This window comes from Gopherus flavomarginatus, chromosome 11 (genome assembly GCF_025201925.1).
Source record: "Gopherus flavomarginatus isolate rGopFla2 chromosome 11, rGopFla2.mat.asm, whole genome shotgun sequence".
Classification (NCBI taxonomy): domain Eukaryota; kingdom Metazoa; phylum Chordata; order Testudines; family Testudinidae; genus Gopherus; species Gopherus flavomarginatus.
This window is the reverse complement of record NC_066627.1, coordinates 33,031,389-33,053,342: the sequence shown is the minus strand read 5'-3', so window position 1 is coordinate 33,053,342 and position 21,954 is coordinate 33,031,389. Positions and strand designations below refer to the sequence as shown.

General features: G+C 45.7%; 1 protein-coding gene across 2 annotated transcripts in view; it reads right to left on the bottom strand.

The window, feature by feature from the left end:
* Window positions 1-21,954, bottom strand: part of RIMS4 (regulating synaptic membrane exocytosis 4) — a 178,722-nt gene that overhangs the window by 10,153 nt on the left and 146,615 nt on the right. For both annotated transcript variants that reach the window (XM_050917465.1, XM_050917464.1), the window contains 4 exons: window positions 17,176-17,317; window positions 6,077-6,189; window positions 5,312-5,413; window positions 4,917-5,056 (listed from right to left, as the gene is read on the bottom strand). In XM_050917465.1, the coding sequence (XP_050773422.1) occupies window positions 4,917-5,056; window positions 5,312-5,413; window positions 6,077-6,189; window positions 17,176-17,252 (432 nt within the window). In that variant the 5' untranslated portion in view covers window positions 17,253-17,317. The remainder of the gene's footprint in view (window positions 1-4,916; window positions 5,057-5,311; window positions 5,414-6,076; window positions 6,190-17,175; window positions 17,318-21,954) is intronic.

Here is a 21,954-nt window from a genome sequence, read left to right as displayed (position 1 = left end):
CATGGCAGAGCTGCTGCCTCACCTGTAAGGTATCAGTAATGGGGAGGGGAGAAGATACATGCCAAATTAAGTCAAATTATTATTCAGAGAGCTAGAATTCAGGGGAGCCAGACACTGAAGTTAGTGGTTTGGCTGGGGTATAAAAGTTAGCATAGAATTCAACCTCTATTTTTATTCTCTTTGAATAAGCTACAATGAGACGTTAAACTGCCTTTTTTTTTAAGTTACATAATTCAAGTGGAGCGGGCCTGGGAATAGTGGAACCACTGAGTTATGTCCAAGGATCCCGTCCTGCTAGTTCTGCGTATGTCATTCCCGGAGTACTGCTCTCCTGCTAAGAGCCAACTATCTGGGCTACTCCCCAGCTAGCAGTGCTGTAAGTGAAACATCTCAGAGGGCATCATTCTTTGGCCTTTGTTTAGTTACTTTTTGTTTACAAATAGTTTTCACTGCCCCAGTCGGCAGTGATGGTTGTAGCTGGACTTGTAGCTGTAACTAAGGTTACTAAATGACGTGCTGTGGGGTGTCCTGCACAGCCATCGATCATCAAGAATTACTGACTGGCGAGGTGACTGCTAAGGCCAACATCCATCTTGTCAGACATATGAGGTGTGTGGAGTTTAAATCAGCATACAGAATGTTGGATACTTCCTGAATGTTTTCCACAGAAGCAGCTGGTTCTCTATGACCATTAATCTCTTACGTGCACCTGGAGGGTGTGGGTTATTTAAAAAAAAACAAAACAAAAACAAAAAAAACCTAAAATTTAAAGAGGAGATTAAGGACATGCAGCCTACGATAATCAGGATCCTGTACTGCGTTGGGTTATGCTGGACTCATCACTCCTCATGGCGACAGTGACATGGGCACCCTCCCACCTTACACTGGCCAGGAGGACGTGCCCTTTCTTCTCAGACAAGGACTTAGCCACTGTGATCCAGGGTAAGTTGTTGCAGCTCACTCTACGTCGGGGTGAATGTGAAAGCCACACAGCAGCTGTACTTTGTAGAGCATGTGACAATGCATCTCCGAAGAACAAAAGCTGATGGTAGCCTATCCCACAGGTTTGCCTTATACTCCACTGGCTTCTCCTCCTTTCTGGATTGAGTTAAAGTTCCTTATAATTTACAAAAAACTCTTCCTGGGCTTGGATTTGGCTACCTGACTGGCTGTCTGACCAGCATCCCTGAGCCATCAGCATGCTGCATGCCAGAGGAGCAGTGTAGATGGAGAAGTTCAGGGTGCAATTCCAGAGCTCTGGGGGCAGTGTTCTCAGCAGCAGAGTCCCAGCTGTGGACCTCCTTACTAGAGGAAAACAGCCTGAGCCAGACCCAATCATATTCCTAGCAAACTGCAAGCCCCACGTTTTTGCTAACACATGTCCCCAATAACGTACCCATGGGAGTTTGATGGCTGGGATGATGGGAAATGGGTTAGGCTAAAAGAGGTAAAAAACAAGGGTGATGTCATGCTAGGAGTCTACTACAGGCCACCTAACCAGGTGGAAGAGGCTTTTTTTACGCAACAAAATCATCCAAAGCCCAAGATTTGGTGGTGATGGGGGACTTCAACTATCTAGGTATATGTTGGGAAAATAACACAGCGAGGCACAGACTAACCAGTAAGTTCTCCAACTGCATTGCAGACAACTTTTTATTTCAGAAGGTTGAAAAAGCTACTGGGGGAAAGCTGTTCTAGACTTGATTTTAACAAATAGGGAGGAACTCATTGACAATTTGAAAGTGGAAGGCAGCGTAGGTGAAAGTGATCATGAAATGGTAGAGTTCACAATTCTAAGGAAGGGTAGAAGGGAGTACAGCAAAACAGAGACAATGGATTTCAGGAAGGTGGATTTTGGTAAGCTCAGAGAGCTGATAGGTAAGGTCCCATGGGAATCAAGACTGAGGGGAAAAATGATTGAGGAGAGTTGGCAGTATTTCAAAGGGACACAATTAAGGGCCCAAAAGCAAGCTATTCCGCTTAGTAGGAAAGATAGAAAATGTGGCAAAAGACCACCTTGGCTTAACCACGAGATCTTGCATGATCTTAAAAAATAAAAAGGAGTCATATAAAAAATGGAAACTAGGACAAATTACAAAGGATGAATATAGGCAAACAACACAGGAATGCAGCGGCAAGATTAGAAAGGCAAAGGCAAAAATGAGCTCAAACTAGCTACAGGAATAAAGGGAAACAAGACGACTTTTTATCAATACATTAGAAGCAAGAGGAAGACCAAGGACAGGGTAGGCCCACTGCTCAATGAGGAGAGAAAAACAGTAACAGGAAACTAGGAAATGGCAGAGATGCTCAATGACTTCTTTGTTTCGGTCTTCACCAAGAAGTCTGAAGGAATGCCTAACATAGTGAATGCTAATGGGAAGGGGGTAGGTTTGGAAGATAAAATAAAAACAAAACAAAACACGAGTTAAAAATCACTTAGAAAAGTTAGATGCCTGCAAGACACCAGGGCCTGATGAAATGCATCCTAGAATACTCAAGGAGCTAATGGAGGAGGTATCTGAGCCTCTAGCTATTATCTTTGGAAAATCATAGGAGACAGGAGACATTTCAGAGGATTGGAAATGGGCAAATATAGTGCCCATCTATAAAAAGGGAAATAGAAACAACCCAGGAAACTACAGACCAGTTAGTTTCACTTCTGTGCCAGGGAAGATAATGGAGCAAGTAATTAAGGAAATCACCTGCAAACACTTGGAAGGTGGTAAGGTGATAGGGAATAGCCAGCATGGATTTGTAAAGAACAAATCATGTGAAACCAATCTGATAGCTTTCTTTGATAGGATAATGAATCTTGTGGATAAGGGAGAAGCGGTGGATGTGGTATACCTAGACTTTAGTAAGGCATTTGATACGGTCTTGCATGATATTCTTATCAATAAACTACGCAAATACAACTTAGATGGGGCTACTATAAGGTGGGTGCATAACTGGCTGGATAACCATACTCAGAGAGTAGTTATTAATGGTTCCCAATCCTGCTGGAAAGGTATAACAAGTGGGGTTCTGCAGGGGTCTGTTTTGGGACCGGCTCTGTTCAATATCTTCATCAATGACTTAGATATTGGCATAGAAAGTACACTTATTAAGTTTGCAGATGATACCAAACTGGGAGGGATTGCAACTGCTTTGGAGGATGGAGTCATAATTCAAAATGATCTGGACAAATTGGAGAAATGGTCTGAGGTAAACAGGATGAAGTTTAATAAAGATAAATGCAAAGTGCTCCACTTAGGAAGGAACAACCAGTTTCACACATACAGAATGGGAAGAGACTGTCTAGGAAGGAGTACGGCAGAAAGGGATCTAGGGGTTATAGTGGACTACAAGCTAAATACGAGTCAACAGTGTGATGCTGTTGCAAAAAAAAGGAAACATGATTCTGGGATGCATTAACAGATGTGTTGTGAGCAAGACACAAGAAGTCATTCTTCTGCTCTACTCTGCGCTGGTTAGGCCTCAACTGGAATATTGTGTCCAGTTCTGGGCACCACATTTCAAGAAAGATGTGGAGAAATTGGAGAGGGTACAGAGAAGAGCAACAAGAATGATTAAAGGTCTAGAGAACATGACCTACGCAGGAAGGCTGAAAGAATTGGGTTTGTTTAGTTTGGAAAAGAGAAGACAGAGGGGCCATGATAGCAGTTTTCAGGTATCTAAAAGGGTGTCATAAGGAGGAGGGAGAAAACTTGTTCATCTTAGCATCTAAAAATAGAGCAAGAAGCAATGGGCTTAAACTGCAGCAAGGGAGGTTTAGGTTGGACATTAGGAAAAAGTTCCGAACTGTCAAGGTGGTTAAACACGAATAAACTGCCTAGGGAGGTTGTGGAATCTCCATCTCTGGAGATATTTAAGAGTAGGTTAGATAAATGTCTATCAGAAATGGTCTAGACAGTATTTGGTCCTGCCATGAGGGCAGGGGACTGGACTCGATGACCTCTCGAGGCTCCTTCCAGCCCTAGAATCTATGAAATAAGTAGAGCAAGAAAATGAGAGAACAAGGGAAAAAAAGAGATAAGAAGTGGAGACAGAATAGGAAGCAGGGAAACCTAGCACTGTGGGGAGGCAGAGAGACCACCTCCCTTGGATATGGGTAGTGCTAAATAAATTCGCATGGCACTTAGATACCCAGAGTGATAAATACAATGGACAGGCAGACAAAGTCAGGGCCAGCTCCAGATTCTAGTCGACCAAGCACGTGCTTGGGGCGGAACCCTGGGTTGGGGCAGTGCTCGGGGTTTGTTTGTTTTTTTTGGTTTGGCTGGGTGGTGCTGTGGAGGGGGAAAGGGGGAGGCTTGGGTGGCGCGGCGCTCGGGGGGGCGAGGGCTTGGGTGGCATGGCACGGCGCTCGGCGGAGGCAGGGGAAGGCTTCGGCAGCATGGCGCTTGGGGGGGCGGGGTTTGGATGGGACGGTGGGGGGCAGGGGGCTGTCAGGAGGCAAGAAGCGGAGGGGGTCAGATGGGGCAGGGGCCAATCCATGCCTGGCTGTTTGGGGAGGCATAGCCTCCCCTAACCAGCCCTCCATACAATTTCTGAAACCCAATGCGGCCCTGAGGTCAAAAGTTTGCCCACCCCGGTCTAGATAAACAACAAAAACAAGCTGCATTCCATGATTCTTTAGCTATCGCAGGTACTTTGTACCTGGTAATGGAGAAAAATGGGCATTTTATCAGTACAGCCACATGCCAATGGTAACCCAACAGGGTTTTAAATCAGAACCTATTTTTCCTCTATGTTTGTCAAATCCAGATTGAGTACATTTGGTACAATAAGTTATTGATTCATAAACATGCCCCATTATTGTTAATGACTGATTCCTTAAACTCCGTATATTTTGGTGGAGGCTGAGTGCAGAGCGGGGAAGACATCTCATTTCTTCTCCAAGGTGCTCTTACCTGTAATACTTTGCCTTGTGGGCTCTCCGCAAACAGTAACACCTGGTTGTACAGGGGGTCTAATGATTTTCGAGCTACTTTTGTCTTCTTTTTTGCAATGCACACTCCATTTTCTAGTAGATATGCCTTGATGTAAGCAGCTGAAAGAAAAATGTATGGTCAGCTAGAATCATAATGGTTCATGTTAGAAATGGGAGAATAAAACTTCTCAAATATTATGAAAAGTGTTTTTAGCAAAGGATTTTCTATCCAACTGTATTTTCAAGCAAGCCCATACAGTATGTGCTCCCAGCTGGGCCAGGAGGCAGAGTCAATATTCTACCTGTCCTCAAGTGCTCCAGGAGGAAGGCATGCAGTGGGCTCTGAGTCACTTCAAACAGGCTGAAACACACTACCTGGAAGGGTTTTGGAGCCGGGTTTGGGGGTCAGTCCTCGTGCCTGAATGATATCCACTTCCAGCTGTCCATTTCGCTCCTGTAAACCAATTTCCACATCCCCTACATAACAAACCAGAAATGATTGAAGAGAATCAGAGCGCAGGAAGGCTTTTACATAACAAATCTGATTGTTAAACTGTTTCAGAAAAACCTCATGTCATGCACTGGTGACAACTGCAAGAAAAACGTTGGCCCAAAGTGCCTGTTTCCCTCCTGCATTACGCCAGCACAGCGTTAGAGGGGGGGTAACTTGGGGGCAATTCAAGCCCACATTTCCTAAAGTGATCTCTTATGGTCTCCTAACCCCAGCTGTGGAGACTCAGGCTGGTGCCATCTAGTCTCTAATCCCCCCAGAATTAGAGGCCACTTTGGAAAATGCAGTTGTGATGCACCACAAGAAAATCGTTAGAGCATTTGTGTGCTTCAGCGCACTGGAGAAACACGAAGCTGCCCAAGATGCATTTAGAGAATGCCCATTTTGGCCTGACCTTGCCTTTCGTATTTGAAGTCTGCCAGAGGGACAGGTAATGCTGCACATTACATAGCATTAACTAGAACAGGATGACACAAATCAAGAAAATCTAACGGACAAGCACATTTTATCCAACTGAGAACAGGGTTTGGGGCATGGGAAGAGAAGTGCTGGGCAGGTTAGTGGGTGGCTCATGGGAGTGGTACATACAGTACTCATTTTAAACTGATCTCTGCCTTTCTGTTCCTTACCCATGGAGGTGGTGGCCAAGGTCTGACGACCAACAAATTGTGCAGGACCCATGCTCCCCAAGAAGTCACTAAACTGCCCAGCAGATGCCAGATGGACTCCACTGAAATTCAAGCTGCAAAATAAATTGATTTTGGCAAATCATTATTTCAGTACTTCAAAGCAACCTGCTCAGTTAACGGTCTGCTTTAATGTATGCCTGAAATGACCAGCTATCTTACGCAGACCTCTTCCTTTCAGAACTCATTGATTTCCATGCAGTCTAGTTACACATGATGCAATTAAAGTCCCCTTCCCCCCCATCTAATAGTGCTGGAGTAGTTAGCTGTGATTACAATATTTCTTTATCTATAAATTAATCGCCTAGGATTAAAAAAAAAAAAGTCAACTTTCCTCTCCCTGGTTCAGGTGCTTCCCATCACCCTTTCCCTGCAGGATTAAAGCGGAGCAGTATCTGGGGTGGCCCGTTATTTAGTGCCTGGTAGTTGTGCCTCCTTCCCCCTTTTTTAAAAACAAAACAAGGACAATAGTGCTTTGGGGTGGGAGGGATTTCAAAGTGATTGAGCTCAGGTGAGGGATGCCAAACTGAGAAACCTCTCCCCCTCCTGGAATATGCATCTTTCCTGACCCACAGGGACCCCTTCTAAGGGTGGTAGTAGTACATTTTGCATTCTGTATCAACTGCTTTTGCAGCCTGGCAGCATCCAGCATGTTCCCTGAGTAGTTTTCATTCAGCAAAGTCTAAAATGATCATGAAGACTAATCCTGCATCCCATGATGAATATGCAGGACATACAAACTGTACCTTCAAACCGTGGTGGGGGGATACAGCACTGCAGCAGAAATAATATGGAGCTTTAGGGATGCAGGCTTGTGATATGAACTCATTTGCAAGGCACCTATGGCCTTGTCTGCTTTGGGGTTTTAGCCCCTGGTGTAGCTAAATGGGTGCAAACCTACAATGTAGATGTGGGGCACACAAGTGTAAGCTGTACCAGTGCAAATCCCAGTTTACACTGGTGCGCTGCATTTACACTAGGGGCTTGTGCCAGTGCAGCTACACAACTGCCTAAAAAGCCCTTGTAGACAAGGCTTGAATTGTGTCCCATGGGTTCCTAGTCTGTTTATATATATGACTGGCCCAGCTTTTGACCCATCTTCCCCATGGAAGCTACTACACATGAATCCTATGTCCCCTGTAGTCATGTTCCCACAGGCACATTTCACAGCTTCTTAAAATTGGGTCCTTAAAACAAACCTGTAATAAGGGTCAAATGTTCACTAACGCTCAGTCTCAAATCAGTACAAATCAACTTTGCAAAATGGTAGCTAACTTACACTAACACAGGGGTTGGCGAGGGGCTCTGCTTGGCCGCGGGGCAGGGGGAGAGACATTAGACCCATGAATGTACTATTTAGTCAGCTGCAACTACTCTTATTAGCTATCCACAAGCCCAGCATCAGTCCACTGCACATAATTATTTCCCGGTCTGAGTAGCAAACCTGCCCAAAGAGATCAGAGAGAGCTGGCAAGATAGCCCAGGCCGAGCCCCACACTAGTAACTGAAGGAGCATCACACACTTACACATTAAAGGCCAGATTTTCTAAAAAGTTCAGCAAGTTGGGTGCTGGGTTCTATGGAAAATCTGGCTAGAAGTGTCATAATGGGAGCTGCTGGGTGCTGAGCACCTGAAAATCCAGCCCTGAGTGCTTTCAAAATTCAGCCCAGTGCAAAACGCCCACAGATCTGCATTAAGTGGAGCACAAGCTTGGGGGAAAACCCTCTGCACAGGGGTCAATTTCCCCCCAAGTCTCCTTGAATTAAGCATTTTCACCATGTGTCTGCTGGTTGTGCAATAGTTCCAGGTAGTATTTTCCAGACAAGCCTCACATGGCATAATCTATAATCAGCACTAATTGCAGACAATGCTGATGCTTTTGCTTTATTTTGGATTCAGCTGCTGAAGTCTACATCATTGATGCTTCAGCTGAGAGAGGCACCTCCCCACTGAAGCATGCTATCCTGTGCGGGAAGGTGTAACTAGTGGCTGCAGTATATCAATGCTATGCTATATTCCCACTTCCTGGCTTTCTTCTCCCTACTCTGCCGGAGGATGGAGTCTGTCTGCTGTGCTCTGAGGCAGCACTTTCCCAAGTTAATGCTGCTGGAAGGAGAGGAACAGGACAGATATACTGTATGTGAGATGGAGCCCTGGAGAAGGGACCTTTGAGTCCAGTCCTGCACAGAGACAGTGTTTACTACTCAGGGCCACCTCCAGGCACTAGCCCAGCAAGCAGCTGCTTGGGGTGGCCAACGGTGAGGGGCAGCACGTCCCTCGCGCCCTCTCGGAGCGAAGGACCTGCTGCCGAATTGCCGCTGAAGACTGACACGGCGGCGGTAGAGCTGCAGATTGCGATCACAGCTTCCCCCCCCACACACACAAAAACCCTGGCGCTGGCCCTGTTACTACTGGGAGTAGTGAGTGGCTGGTGTGGGTGGAAGGGCCAAAACTGAATAAGTAGCATTGTGACCCAGTGCATGTGGGTCACAGCACCACTCAGGTCGTGACGGAGGGGCCGTGAAGCCAAAACTATGGGGCACTGTGCCCCCACCCCCGTGCACCAGGTCACAATACCACTCAGTCTTGTTTGGCCCTGTCATCCTGTCATGACAGAGAGCTGCAGGGCCAAACCTCAAAGGACAGTAGGGCGGCCAGTGCTGTTTCTCCTTGCCACTACCAGAGAACAAGCTCCTGTGCCAGCTCTCCCCACCAGGGGCCTGCCTGGCCTAACCTCACTTCCAGCAGCCAGAATCCCCTCTGCTCCACCCCCAGAGCTTGCTTAGCGACAGCTTCAAGCCCTGCTACAAGTGCAGGGAGCTGCGGTGAGTGCCTGCACGAGGGAGCTGGCCAGGAAAGGGGCAGGAGGGTGCCATAGGGAGGAAGACATGAGAGGGTTTTGCCTTGGGCTGGGGGTCTGTGGGTGATTCCATTTTGTTTCCTTGCACTGAGCTGGAGTTTTGTTGAAGAAACTCAGAGCCGGAATCCCTTGAGGCACCTTGCATCGGGCACCCCATGTGAAAAAATTGCTGAGGGTGCCCCTGTGGGCAGCCCTGTGGCTGTAAAACTTGCAGTGCAGAGATTTCCCCTCTCCAGATGAGACACGTGGGTTGTGGGGAGGCGGGGAAGGGGGATCAGCGTCCCTGCCTCTCTTGCTTTAGCTATTGTTCCCACCACTGGGAGTTCCTCCAGGATTGCCCAGCAACTGTGTCCTGCATGCTGCCATCTCTCCTGCAGCTGGAATCCACACGGGTCCCCAGTCACTGCCTGGTCCCACAGTGGTCTTCCCTGGCCACTGTCCCCACCCACTCCACGCAATCTGGGACTGCTTCAGGTCCACGTAGCCCTAGCCTATGCCTATGGTGCTGCACCTGGGTTTCTGCCACCCCCTCTTGCCTTGTCAAAAGGCAACTGCCACTGGAGGTGGGGAGTGGGGAACGGAGTAACTACATGGGTGCGAATGAGGCCCCAGCATGCTCGAGCTGCCGGTGGTACATCCCATGGAAGCCAGCATGGCTAACCACAGTAGTGAGGCACCATGCTTGGTGTTCACACTCAGGCTAGTTAGTGAGAACTTCGTAAGAGCACTTCTGTCCCCATGGGCACTGGCAATAATCCTGGGACAAAACAATAGTTCCTACCTAGAAAAGTACGATGCAGCCTCAAGCAAAGCCACAGCTTCTGCCTGGGGACAGGAGAGGAGAGGAAAATAAAGCTGTCTAGAAAGTTAGCAAGCTTGAGAAGAAAGATCTGCAACAAGGACTGAGCTAGATCCGCTAAAATAAGGACCTTCAAAGTCAGCTTGATGTATTGTATGTGCCACAGTGCTTATACAGCAGCTTGGGAAGCTGCACTGGCATCTGGAAGGAAACCACTGGGCTCTTCTGGCAGAAAGTTAGGTGGAGTAAGTGAGAACAAATTGTTTCCTTTGCCATAGTTCTGATCAAATGACAGCTCTTGGGAAGACATGCAACAGATGCCAAACTCCCGCTGCTCTCAGGGGAGAATCATCATTTGGAGCTGTCAAACTCAGCATTGTGAAGCACCCATGGACAGTTTAGCAGAAAACCCTACCCCTGGCAAGGGGTTGGCCGCCGCCTGGGTGATCTATTCTAGGGTCCAAACTTAGGTACTGCAGCAGACTTTGAGATGCATCCGTATCCTGGGTCAGTACAAGTTTCTCTTTGGAACTTGCAGTGTGGCTCTGAAACCTGCAGGACTGAACCAAAGCACTTCTGAAAGCTCCCTCATTTCCTCCTGAAAAACGGACAGCAGCCCCAGAACAGCTCAAGTGTGACTATTCACTCATCGCTCTGGTCTTTCAAACTCAGGCTGGCTGTTCCTGAGAGTTCTCCCCCTGCTGTTTGCTGCTTCACAGTACACAGGGCACTCAGCAACTGATTTTCCTGCCAGTCCTTTGAAGAAATTCATCTGTTTCTCTCCAACTGCCCTTGATTCAGCAATAATCTTTCCAATTGAATTCTCAGGTTGGGAGCACTGGCAGAGAGACACGGTTTACAAGTAGGCCAGCCTCACACAAAAGAGGCAGCTCCAGCTTGGGTTACAGCCAGCAGATGGTTTTCACACACACTGGAGAGAATCTGAAAAGGCTTTATTATTCCATCGCAGAGTATGCCTCAGCTCTGGCCTCATTTCCTTTCCTCTCAAGTCAAGCACAGCGGATATGGAAAAGAGTTACTTTCCTTCCGAAACCCTCTACCCTACTGTTACAATCTCTCCTTCCCTCAGTCTGTGACATATAAGCATAATGGGGCTTGTTTAATTAATCATAACTTTTTCTATTTTTGACATGTGTCAACTTCAGCATATTTTCCATACAGTTTAGAAAATGAACTCATGGGGTTCTTTTGTTTCCATTCAATATTCAAATTCAGATGCTATTTGACAAAAGACCCTCCACCTTAGATAGAGGAAAAGGCCACAAATCAGCTCTGACCATATAATGTGCTTTTTCTTCTCCAAACCCAACAAAAAGCTGCTAAAAATAGCTGCCAGAAATAAGGAGGTAGCATTTCTCATTGGACTTGCAAAATCACTGCTATAACTAGTGAAGCCCCTGGGACCAGACAGAGCAGGATTGTTGCTGCAGTACTAGCTCATGCTGCAAAACGACACATGCAAAGATTGGTTTCAGAGTAGCAGCCGTGTTAGTCTGTATCCGCAAAAAGAACAGGAGTACTTGTGGCACCTTAGAGACTAACAAATTTATTTCAGCATGAGCTTTCGTGAGCTATAGCTCACTTCTTTGGATGCATAGAATGGAACACACAGACAGGAGATACAAACATACATACATACATAAACACTAACCCAGGAACCTATCCTTGCAACAAAGCCCGATGCCAGCTCTGTCCACATATCTATTCAAGTGACACCATCATAGGACCTAATCACATCAGCCACGCCATCAGGGGCTCGTTCACCTGCACATCTACCAACGTGATATATGCCATCATGTGCCAGCAATGCCCCTCTGCCATGTAAATTGGCCAAACCGGACAGTCTCTACGCAAAAGAATAAACACAAATCTGACATCAGGAATCATAACATTCAAAAACCAGTGGGAGAACACTTCAACCTCTCTAACCACTCAGTGACAGACTTGAAGGTGGCAATTTTGCAACAAAAAAACTTCAAAAACAGACTCCAAAGAGAGACTGCTGAACTCGAATTAATATGCAAATTAGATACAATTAACTCAGGTCTAAACAGAGACTGGGAATGGTTGGGTCACACTCAATGAATCTGTTTCCCTATGTTAAGTTCTCCTCACACCTTCTATGGGTCATCTTAATTATCACTTCAAAAGTTTTTTTTCTCCTGCTGATGATAGCTCATCTCAATTGATTAGACTCTTCCTGTTGGTATGCATACTTCCACCTTTTCATGTTCTCTGTATGTATAAATATCTCCTGTCTGTGTGCTCCATTCTATGCATCTGAAGAAGTGAGCTGTAGCTCACGAAAGCTCATGCAGAAATAAATTTGTTAGTCTCTAAGATGCCACAAGTACTCCTGTTCTACATGCAAAGATTGTCAGGTGACATTTGTCAGCATTTTCACAAGATTGGCAGAGAGCCTTTAGACAGGCAAGTGCAGGAGCTGAAGCCAGGGCTGGCCTGAACATGGCTGCATCCCAGCTGGCTGAATAGAAAAAGGAATCCATTTCTTTGCCACGGTCCTCTGCTCCCATTTACACTGACTAGAACCCTTTTGTCATGGTGGCATTTTAATGAAATTAGGGCTGATGGATTTTTCACATGGAACTTGACTCCTTCACTAACCTACAGGCATGTACAGCATGGGGAGGACCTATTCTGTGTGATCAGGGGAGATCGAAGGGCAGCCCTGCTCACTTTGACCCATGGCTGCAGTAATCTTCAACAGAGAGGTGTAGACCAGAGACACAAGCAGAACAAACCATGGTCGTGCATATGACGATACCATGGCTGTTATTGAGTACTGATCCTGGAACATTCAACGCCACAAGCACAAGCCCCTACCACTTGGGCTAATGGAGTAGACCAGTGGTTTTCAACCTTTTTTCATTTATGGACGCCTAAAATATTAGAATAGAAGTGTGGATCCCTTTGGAAATCTTAGACATGGTCTGCGGACCACAGGTTGAAAACCACTGGCATAGACCGTATCAGAGGGGTAGCCATGTTAGTCTGCATCCACAGAAACAATGAGGAGTCCGGTGGCACCATTAAGACGAACAGATTTATTTGGGCATAAGCTTTTGTGGGTAAAAAAAACCCACTTGTTGCTCAATGGTTTGAGCATTGGCCTGCTAAACCCAGGGGTGTGAGTTCAATCACTGAGGGGCCACTTAGGGATCTGGGGCAAAAATCTGTACTTCGTCCTGCTAGTGAAGGCAGGGGGCTGGACTTGATGACCTTTCAAGGTCCCTTCCAGTTCCAGGAGATTGGTATATCTCCATTTATTTATTTATTTATTTCTGGAGTAGACAGCTAAGCTGGATTTATTGTTGAATTGTAAATGGCAGGCTATTACAGTTGCTGCTACTACCCACTAGAGGGAGACAAGATCACAGACACAGGCTTAGTTTATTAGACTTCTAATGCAATGCACCATGTTAATCCAAACAGCCATGCAGTGTTAATATTCTGGCAGACAGATCTGCAAAGATGTTAGGTATGCAATGTACTGGCAAAATATGTATTTAATTACCCTTGTTGAGTTTGCAAATGGAGTAATTACGTGTGCAAGTGATGTACTTCTGGAGGTATATTTGTAAGAACTCAGATGTGCAAAATTACATGATTTGTGCACACAATCCTAATAATTGTGAGAACAAATTAAGCCTGTATTCACATATTTAGTTATACACCTTATGACTTTAGAAGTTTGCCCGGTGCTCTCTGCAGGCTGCATGCCTATCCTGAAGATAGGACAGATTTCAGATGTGCCAATTTAGTGTAGTGTAGGTATGGCTTAAAAGGCCCCAGGCCAGTTGTTGATGCAGCGCCAGTGGCTCATCACCTGCCCCTGTGTTCACCTGATGTTGTGCACAGCCCAGCAAATGCCATTGCTAGTTTTATGCCCTTCACTGCCAAAAGAGACAATTCCTTCTTTGTTGGACCATCTCCCTTTAAATATATTCAAATTTCTGAGCTGCTTTTTCAAAGCCTGTCTGGGAACGGATAGTGGTTTGAACAGTTAGGTGGAAAACGCCAATGTCAATAATGAATGGTTCGAAGAAAATCCAGAGCACCAGAGCTTATCGCCTCTGTCCCGCATTCTGCCATGCTCTTCCTCTCCTCAGCCCAGCGCATGACGTGTTATGCATTAAGTATGCAGAGCTCTTTCCAGCACAGCCAGCTTTGGAAAGAAGCATCATTAATTTCTTTTCTTGTCCCTGTGGAGTTTGTGACCTCTTTTCACATCTATTTTTAAATCACTTCTGGGATCTTGTGCACCTGGTGCTGTCATTAAGTTATAAAAAAGATGGCACTTGCACTCTTACAGTTCACATACTCTGGGCTTTTTCTTTCCAACTTCCACCCCATTTGGTGAGTCCTGACTCTGAGTATCAGTGTCCATTGGAATATACCATTCTCCTCTCTTCACCGCTGAGCCTCCCTAACTCTCCTTGTAGGCACATGTTTTGCCTTTGGTGCAACTCAGAACAACCTCAACCAGGGGTACGTGTACCCCTGGGGGTGCGCAGATAACTTCCAGGGGATTCATCAGCTCATCTCGATATTTGCCTAGTTTTACAACAGGCTACATAAAAGCACCAGTGAAGTCAGCACAAACTATCTATTTTTTAAAAGCATGTATAACTCCAAATTACTGAGAGCAGAGATTCTCTTCCCTCCTTCAGGAAAAAGAAAACTCCAGAGCTTCACCTGCGGACTGAAAGGTACTGAGGATTAATGGGCTGTCGTTAAGAGATCTTCCAGGTAGTCCTCCCCTCATGGAGGATTATAGAAAATACACTCAAGTTTCCAAAGCAAGCACTTTTGGAGAATGGGCCTAGAACCTCCTGGAAAGAATTTGCATACTGATGTACGACTTGAAATATTGGCACAATCTTATCTTGTTAAAGATTGGTTTGTTAAAGGCCTTAGGCTAAGACGGTCTCTGTCCTCATTATGTCTGTAGCAGTAAGAAACCAAGCACTAAAAGAAAACCCTGCCAGAGGTAATGTGGTCACATGAATCTCCTTTTCTCTTGTTGTAATTGTGTTCTGCAGGCTGCGAGAGAGGCAAAAATGGATTTGGTTTAACAGAGTCTAAATTTCTGGTTCTCTAAACAACTCGCCAAACGTGTCTCTTCTTTGTTAAGAACAAGAACGCTAAAAATAATCCAAAATCCCAACATTTTTCTAGCACATATAGCCCTATGGGCTCTTTGTGCTCTCAAACCTGTTTGTTAGTCACTGGTGCTTCGACCGATAATTGCAGATACCTGGGGGGATTCTCAAGGAGTTCAATTAACTGAGCTAAGAAAAAAAGCACACAACAAACATTTATCACCCTTTCCAGAGGAGTATGGGGAGGGCTATCCCATGCCTAGCAGAGCCCTCTAGAACATTATGACTTCTTATTTGAGGAAAAAATGGTTATAACAGGAATTTTATAGCAGCTTTAACAAATACGTGGGGTTGCAGGAGAGGATTTATTTTCCTAGACCAAGCTTATAGTTGTGTGTTATTTTCCTTTGCTCATGCAGCACACCACAGCACAATGGCATTTACCGAGGTACAATATTTTCATTGGAAGAGGCTTCTATTTCTCTACCAATGCCTGGCCATGGCTGCATGGCTATGCAATAATACTGCACAGATGTCCCAAAGGATTATACAGCCTTCCTGAGCCCTCGTCCAGACTAACCCGCGGCATCGGCGGGTTAAAATCGATTGCTCGGGGATCGATATATCGCGTCTAGTCTGGACGCGGTGTATCGATCCCCGAGCGCGCTTACATCGATTCCGGAACTCCATCAATCCGAACGGAGTTCCGGAATCGACACGGAGAGCCGCGGACATCGATGCAGCGCCGTCCAGACTGGTGAGTACCTCGATTTTAGAAATTCGACTTCAGCTACGTTATTCACGTAGCTGAAGTTGCGTATCTAAAATCGATTTTAATTCCTAGTCTGGACGTGGCCTGAGAGGCCAAACTGCATAAATGTAAAGGAAAGAATCCTGCCCTGCAGGGAAAGCAGATTCTCAGCCTGCATTGCCAAGGGACAGGGCTTAATCTCTAATCCTCCGAGTCTGAGGTGAAGGTAGAACTCAGAGTGGCAGGGCTGTGGGAATATGGCAGGATATTTCCCTGGAGGAAGGTCCTCACAGAGGAGATAAACTACACCACAGGTTTGGAGTGACAGGATTTCTGCCTCAGAGACAGCTCCTAATTATTTCTGCCCTGGATGCAGAGCTGTGTAGTGTTCCCACTGTTATCCTTGTTGATATATCAAAGGAAAGTTTGGTTTTCCCTTAAAATAGTTACTTTTCTCATCACACAGTTTTAATTATTATTTATTTTAGAGAGCCTTTGGTCTACACGGGCACATAGATAGTTCAGTGATGGGTTCATTAGGAATGCCAGGAATGAATGGACAGATAGGACAGACAGACAGAAGCCACAGTTGGTAGTTAATATTGATCCCAATTCAGACGTCAGTAGCACATCTAAACAGAACATAAGCAGAGTTTAGTTACACGCTGTGAACTTATGAAGTCAGTTACTGCTCTTGCAGCCATGTGCACAGAATCTGAGTTAACAAGGGCCCCTTCTTACTGCAGAAGAGTTTTCCCAAAAAGATTCTCTTGGAAGGCACCTGGATAGAAAGTGATCATCTCCACACATTGCCTCAACCATGCAAAAACAAAATCAGGATTTCAAGCAACTCGGATCCCCAAAATTTTGGCCTGTGTTTTCTATGCTTCAAGATATGTACTGTCACAAAGCTGCAAGGCCCAAATCAAGTGTATCATGCTCTTGCTGTTCTGCAGGCCCAGAAAGCTTTCTAAATATATCACCCGAAGACAATAACTCGGACACCAAAAGTTTAAAACTTCCAAGAGTATAACATGTATTTAATTATTTACTAGAGATTATCTTGCTAGATATGTCCCTTCCATCCCTTGACACAATCATTTCCCCCCCCCCCCCCCGCAAATGAGTTTGTGGTAGAAGATAGACATCAGAAATGTAACACATTATAAACATCAACACTTGTAATCTTATTTACCATAACCACCCGAGAGAGTTTTCTTTTAAAGGCAAATCTGTAATGAGTGATGGGTATCCTCTTCAGTTCAGACTCATGAGCATACTAAAAGAAGTGTGTAAACGACAAAACTACTTGCAAACCTTGCAGGGAAAGAACTGCTCTGTTCTGACTCAGTAACTGAATTCCTTGCCAATGCACCTACAGCATGTGTAAGTCAGACAAATGTATCATTTATCATGCAAGAAGAAATAGGTTTAGGGGGAATGGAGCATTCCAGAAGTGATTATCCAACTGGCCCCTGCTGACTTACTTTCCTTCAGATCCATAGCTGTTCATACTGTCTTCAATGGATTCGTGGCTGGCTTGACGGACCGTCCGGCTTGGCATTTCGACAGCCAGACCAGTTTCTGTGCTCCGCTGGATAGCACCTTTTAGTCTCCGGCCATCCCCGTCTACAAACAAGAGAGAAAGCACAGGCAATCAGCTATTGTTCTGAGCATACATGGTAACACTGCAGAATAACAATCGAATAGAACCAAGGAAAGGCCTTTCAGAGAATTACTCCTGGAATCCAGAAACCACCCGGCACTTCGTTCTTTTCCTATTTTGTCACACTCAAGCCTATAGCTCTCACCTTTGTTCATAACGGGCCTGATGTTCAAACAAACTCGATACCCAGTTGGGCATTCAAAATGCAAATGTAATTGCCAGCCTACTTTGAGCATATTAATCAGATAATGGAATGTGTGCACGCACACGCACAGATGTACACAGCCAAACTATGTGTGGTCTTGCCCAATTAGTATGCACACTGTACAATTATGAGCAGAGATTAGGTACTAAATTGTGGATCTAATGTGTTTGAAAATCTGCCCCACTGTTTCAAGTTGTGAGGAATGCCGAGGAAACATAGTGCCAGGACAGTAACAGAAGGATCAGAGGGGAGAGAAGGGGCTGTAGAGCACTAGGAACACTCTGAAGGAGAGAACAATTGAGGCACAAGCAATAAGAGAGACCATAATGGCATCTCCAAAATGGCTTCCCAATGCAGGCCACTCAGAGGGGTTTTAAACAGCAGAAAAGCCCATAGCAAGGGCTACTACGTTCATACACGCCCTCAGCTCAAGTCGGGTGGGAATCCGAATCTAGTGATTATCTTTTCCTCTTGGGGTTAATCTTCAAAGACTCTGAAATTAACAGCTGCTATTTGCATCCTTCTCTTTAGCAGTCTGCGTTTCTCAGAATGAATTATGTTATATAATGAATATATAATGAACACCATTAACATTAATTGCTTTCGCTGCGGTTAGGTAGCTAACAAGTTACTGCCACATACAATGCTTATCCTGAAATATCGATGTCGGCTGCAAGTTCTCTGAATGAGTTGGAATGTGGGAATCTTTTTAAAGGTGCCCACCCATAAACCTGTATAAGAATGTTCTGGATGTTAACACTCAGGTAGTAGATGTGACCCACCAGACTGCTTTGGTATTCCTATTGAACACTGAACGATGGCAGAGTCCAATGTCCTCTACCAGCTCTTGGCACCATTTTCCTAGGTGCGACCAAAATGCTTGCAAGTATTCAAAACAGTCAACTTACCCTGAGAGAACTGCACATTGCTAAGTGGCATCACTTCCAGAAGCACCCCAACTTTATGAAGAGTACTTCTGTATGTGAAATGAACCGGTTCAAGACAACATCAGCTCTCGAAGTACCAGTTTTAGGGTACTGAGAGTTCTCAAAACATGGAAGAGGATGGGGCCTTCACAGCCACTTCAGAAGCTCTGAGAGCTCAGTCTGTACACGTGGAAAGTATTGTGTTAATCTTTCCTATGTGTATAGCAAGCTGCTTGGCCTGGGAATGGTTTTCTACGGTTCTCTGTGTGAATGGGCATTTCCCAGAAATTGCTGGCCAATTAGCAGGGCCCCTGCCCCATGCTTCGTTTGAAATTAACACTGATAGGTTAACACTAGGGCAAGATATCTTCTATTAACTTAGCTAAAAAGCCCCCTTTCTCTGCATTACCCTGAGGTTTCCAACTGAGTAAACATTTAGGCCAAAAGGCATTCTGCACCAGCTGCTGTCCACATGTACAGTACCATATGCAGGCATCAGACAGTTTGCATGTTTCGGTTAATGTTAAATACAGTTTGTATTGTTTGTGTGCCCAGAGCAATATGAGAGGCACATCATAGAATCAGAAAGTGAAAACAAACAAACAAACATTATAAAAACAACTGTTATCCAAGTCAAAAGCTTCAGACAACACAAATATTCAGACTTCAGTGAAAGAAAAGCCCAATGAGATGGCCTAATCTAGTCCCAGCTACTGCAGGATTATTCTCAATAGCGTATTTTCTAGTGCTTTGTCCAGCCTTGTTCTAAACATCCACAGCCTAGAAACCCCTCCTTCACTGTAATGTTATGTGTTCCGATAGTCTGATTTCCTCCTTAATTTCATTTTGTTCCCTCCTAGTTATACCCTTTCTACCATCCTCAACAGTTCCCCTCCCGCTCCTTGCTCTGCATATACCCTCAAAATACTCAGATCCATCCTCTGTTGTTTAGTTGCATATTCAGTTCTTTCCTCATAAAATCAACCTGAGTCAATAATAATAAACCAGCATTGAAAAATGTTTAAGTGCCTAACCATGAAACATCTGCTTTCAAGATCATTTGATTTTCCCACTGTAACTGGAGATGGCCAGGGAATGAAATACTCAAGTTACCATATACCTGCGGTTAACAACAAACTAATAGAGGCTTGTGGTGTGGGCAGGCATTTGGCATCCCAAGGCACCTGCCTGGCACAGTGCACTGCCTTTGTCTGACAGATTTTTCAGGCCTAACACTAAGGTTTTGCCATACAGCAAAAGAGTGCAAAATACAGGGAATGCAGGACACCCTCCAGCACTGTATTGGAGATTGTCTCTCACTTCCAGCTGGCACTGGATACATTCTGCTGCAGCAGAACACACAGCCACACATTTGCTGGCCTCCGGAGCTGCCTGCTGCATCTCCTTGGCTGTCCAGTTAAATGTGAGATTCAGGAGCAGGGGAAGGGATGAGGAGGAGAACAAAAGCAGTTTGCAGAGGGCTGTGAGGGTCTGCAGGTCCTGAACCCAGGTCTGCGGGCTACTGCTGCATCCATACTGCCACCTGGGAGCCCTAAGCCCTTATGCTCACTAAAGGTACCACCCACAGGGACTTAACTAGAGGAGCTTCAGAGTCCCTGATTGGGCCGGGTGTATTATTTAAACCAGAAAGACACAAGAAGTTGTCTGTGCAGCAAAGTTGATGCTGGCTTGCTGCTGCTACAGACCCTGCGATCTGCTACCTGACTCCCCTACTGTGTCCCCGGTTCCTGACTTCAGCCCTGCCCCTGCTCCCGATTCCTGCCCTTAGCCTTGTTCCAGTCCGAGCCCTGTTGCCTTGGCTTCCAACTGCTCCAGCTCTGACCCCAGGCTACGGCTCTTTGGCTTCTGACTCTGCACTGACCCTTGGTTTCGGCTCCTGTTTCCTGTCTGACCCCATCTCCAACTTTTGGCTCTGACACCTGGCTCTTCACTTCAGATATGCCCATTGCATCTGGCTCCTGAATATAACACTGACCACCCAGCCAGACCACCCACGTCCTGGTCACCGGTACCCTCTTCCACAGACCCAGACAATTTGCACAACCCCTCCCACCATCCCCGGGTCCCAGCAGGAGTGGAATGGATCAATTGGACCCCTCTCTGTCCCATGGGGTGCTGGGATCTCAAAAGCAGGTTACCCATCTCCAGGCAGATCACCAGGAACTGTGGGCCCAAGTGACACAGCTGGCAGCCGAGAACCTGTCACTACAGACATGAGCGGACAAGCTCCTTGATAAGAATGCTGTGCTTCAGGTGTGGCTTTCAGCATCATACCCTGAACTGTGCTGACTTCTGTTGCTGCTTTGCTTGTGAGCGTACTTCTACAGGGGCCTCATCATCAGTCTATTGTCATGGGAAACGTTAGACAGGGCGTGCAACGGAGTGCAACAGCCCAATACTAACTGACCGGGACGACTTCCTACAGGTGTTCTCCGTGATATTTGATACCTGCTCAAGACAGCTTGCCCTGTGAAAAAACAATAGAACTGTAGGGCTGGAAGGGACCTCAAGAGGTCATCTAATCCTCTGTGCCGAGGCAGGATTAACCATGCGTTCCATCCTTGACCAACCCTGATCAGCGTTTGTCTAACCCATTTTGAAAAAACGCCAAGGCTGGAGCTTCCTCAGGTAAAATTGTTCTAGTGCTTAACTAACCATATAAAGTTAGAAAGTTTCTCCTAATATCCAACCAAAATCTCCTTTGCTACATACTAAGCCAATTACTTCTTGTCCTACCCTCGGTGTACAGGGAGAACAACTGATCATGGTCCTCTTTATAAGAAGTGTCACAGAAGCATCATGGAGAAACAGCACATTCTGCATGAGAAGGTGGAAGAGAAATAATGTTTAGCACTTATGTTTCATCTTTACATGTTCAAAGCTCTTCACAGTCACCCAGCAGTGACTCCTACTGGCCAATAAAGAAGCAGCACAGATGGGGTCTGAAAGGACTCTGAGCCAGTCCTCCCTGAGCCCAAGTACTGTATCCGAAAAGTAGGATTGTTAAAAGCTCCTTTGGAAGACCTGTAAAATGAAGAATATAATGGTACCACTTGGATGGGGATGTTGCCTGGCAAAATAATTTCTCTTAATTTATTTGTTAGTGCTCTCTGGAATGAGTACAGTGAGCTTTGATCTTTCCTGCCATGTCTGTGGAAGATTTACTCTCTGCACCTTTTCCAATAGTTGCCAGTGCAGTGTGTTGCTAAAAAAAAAAACAAAAAAACAAAACAAAACAGATTCTGGTTTGGAAAGATGAACTGTGTTGCCTGGGCACAGCATTCCTCTTCTTCATCACCTGGTAAATATCTTGTGCACAGAGCACTGTACCTGCCAGACAGTCCAGCAGTGGACTAGAGAGAGTGAAAGTGGCTGCCTGGATAAAGTAGTGCACAGATCATCGGACACTTCTAAGCATTCTCTCTCTTCAATGTATTTGCAGCGGTCA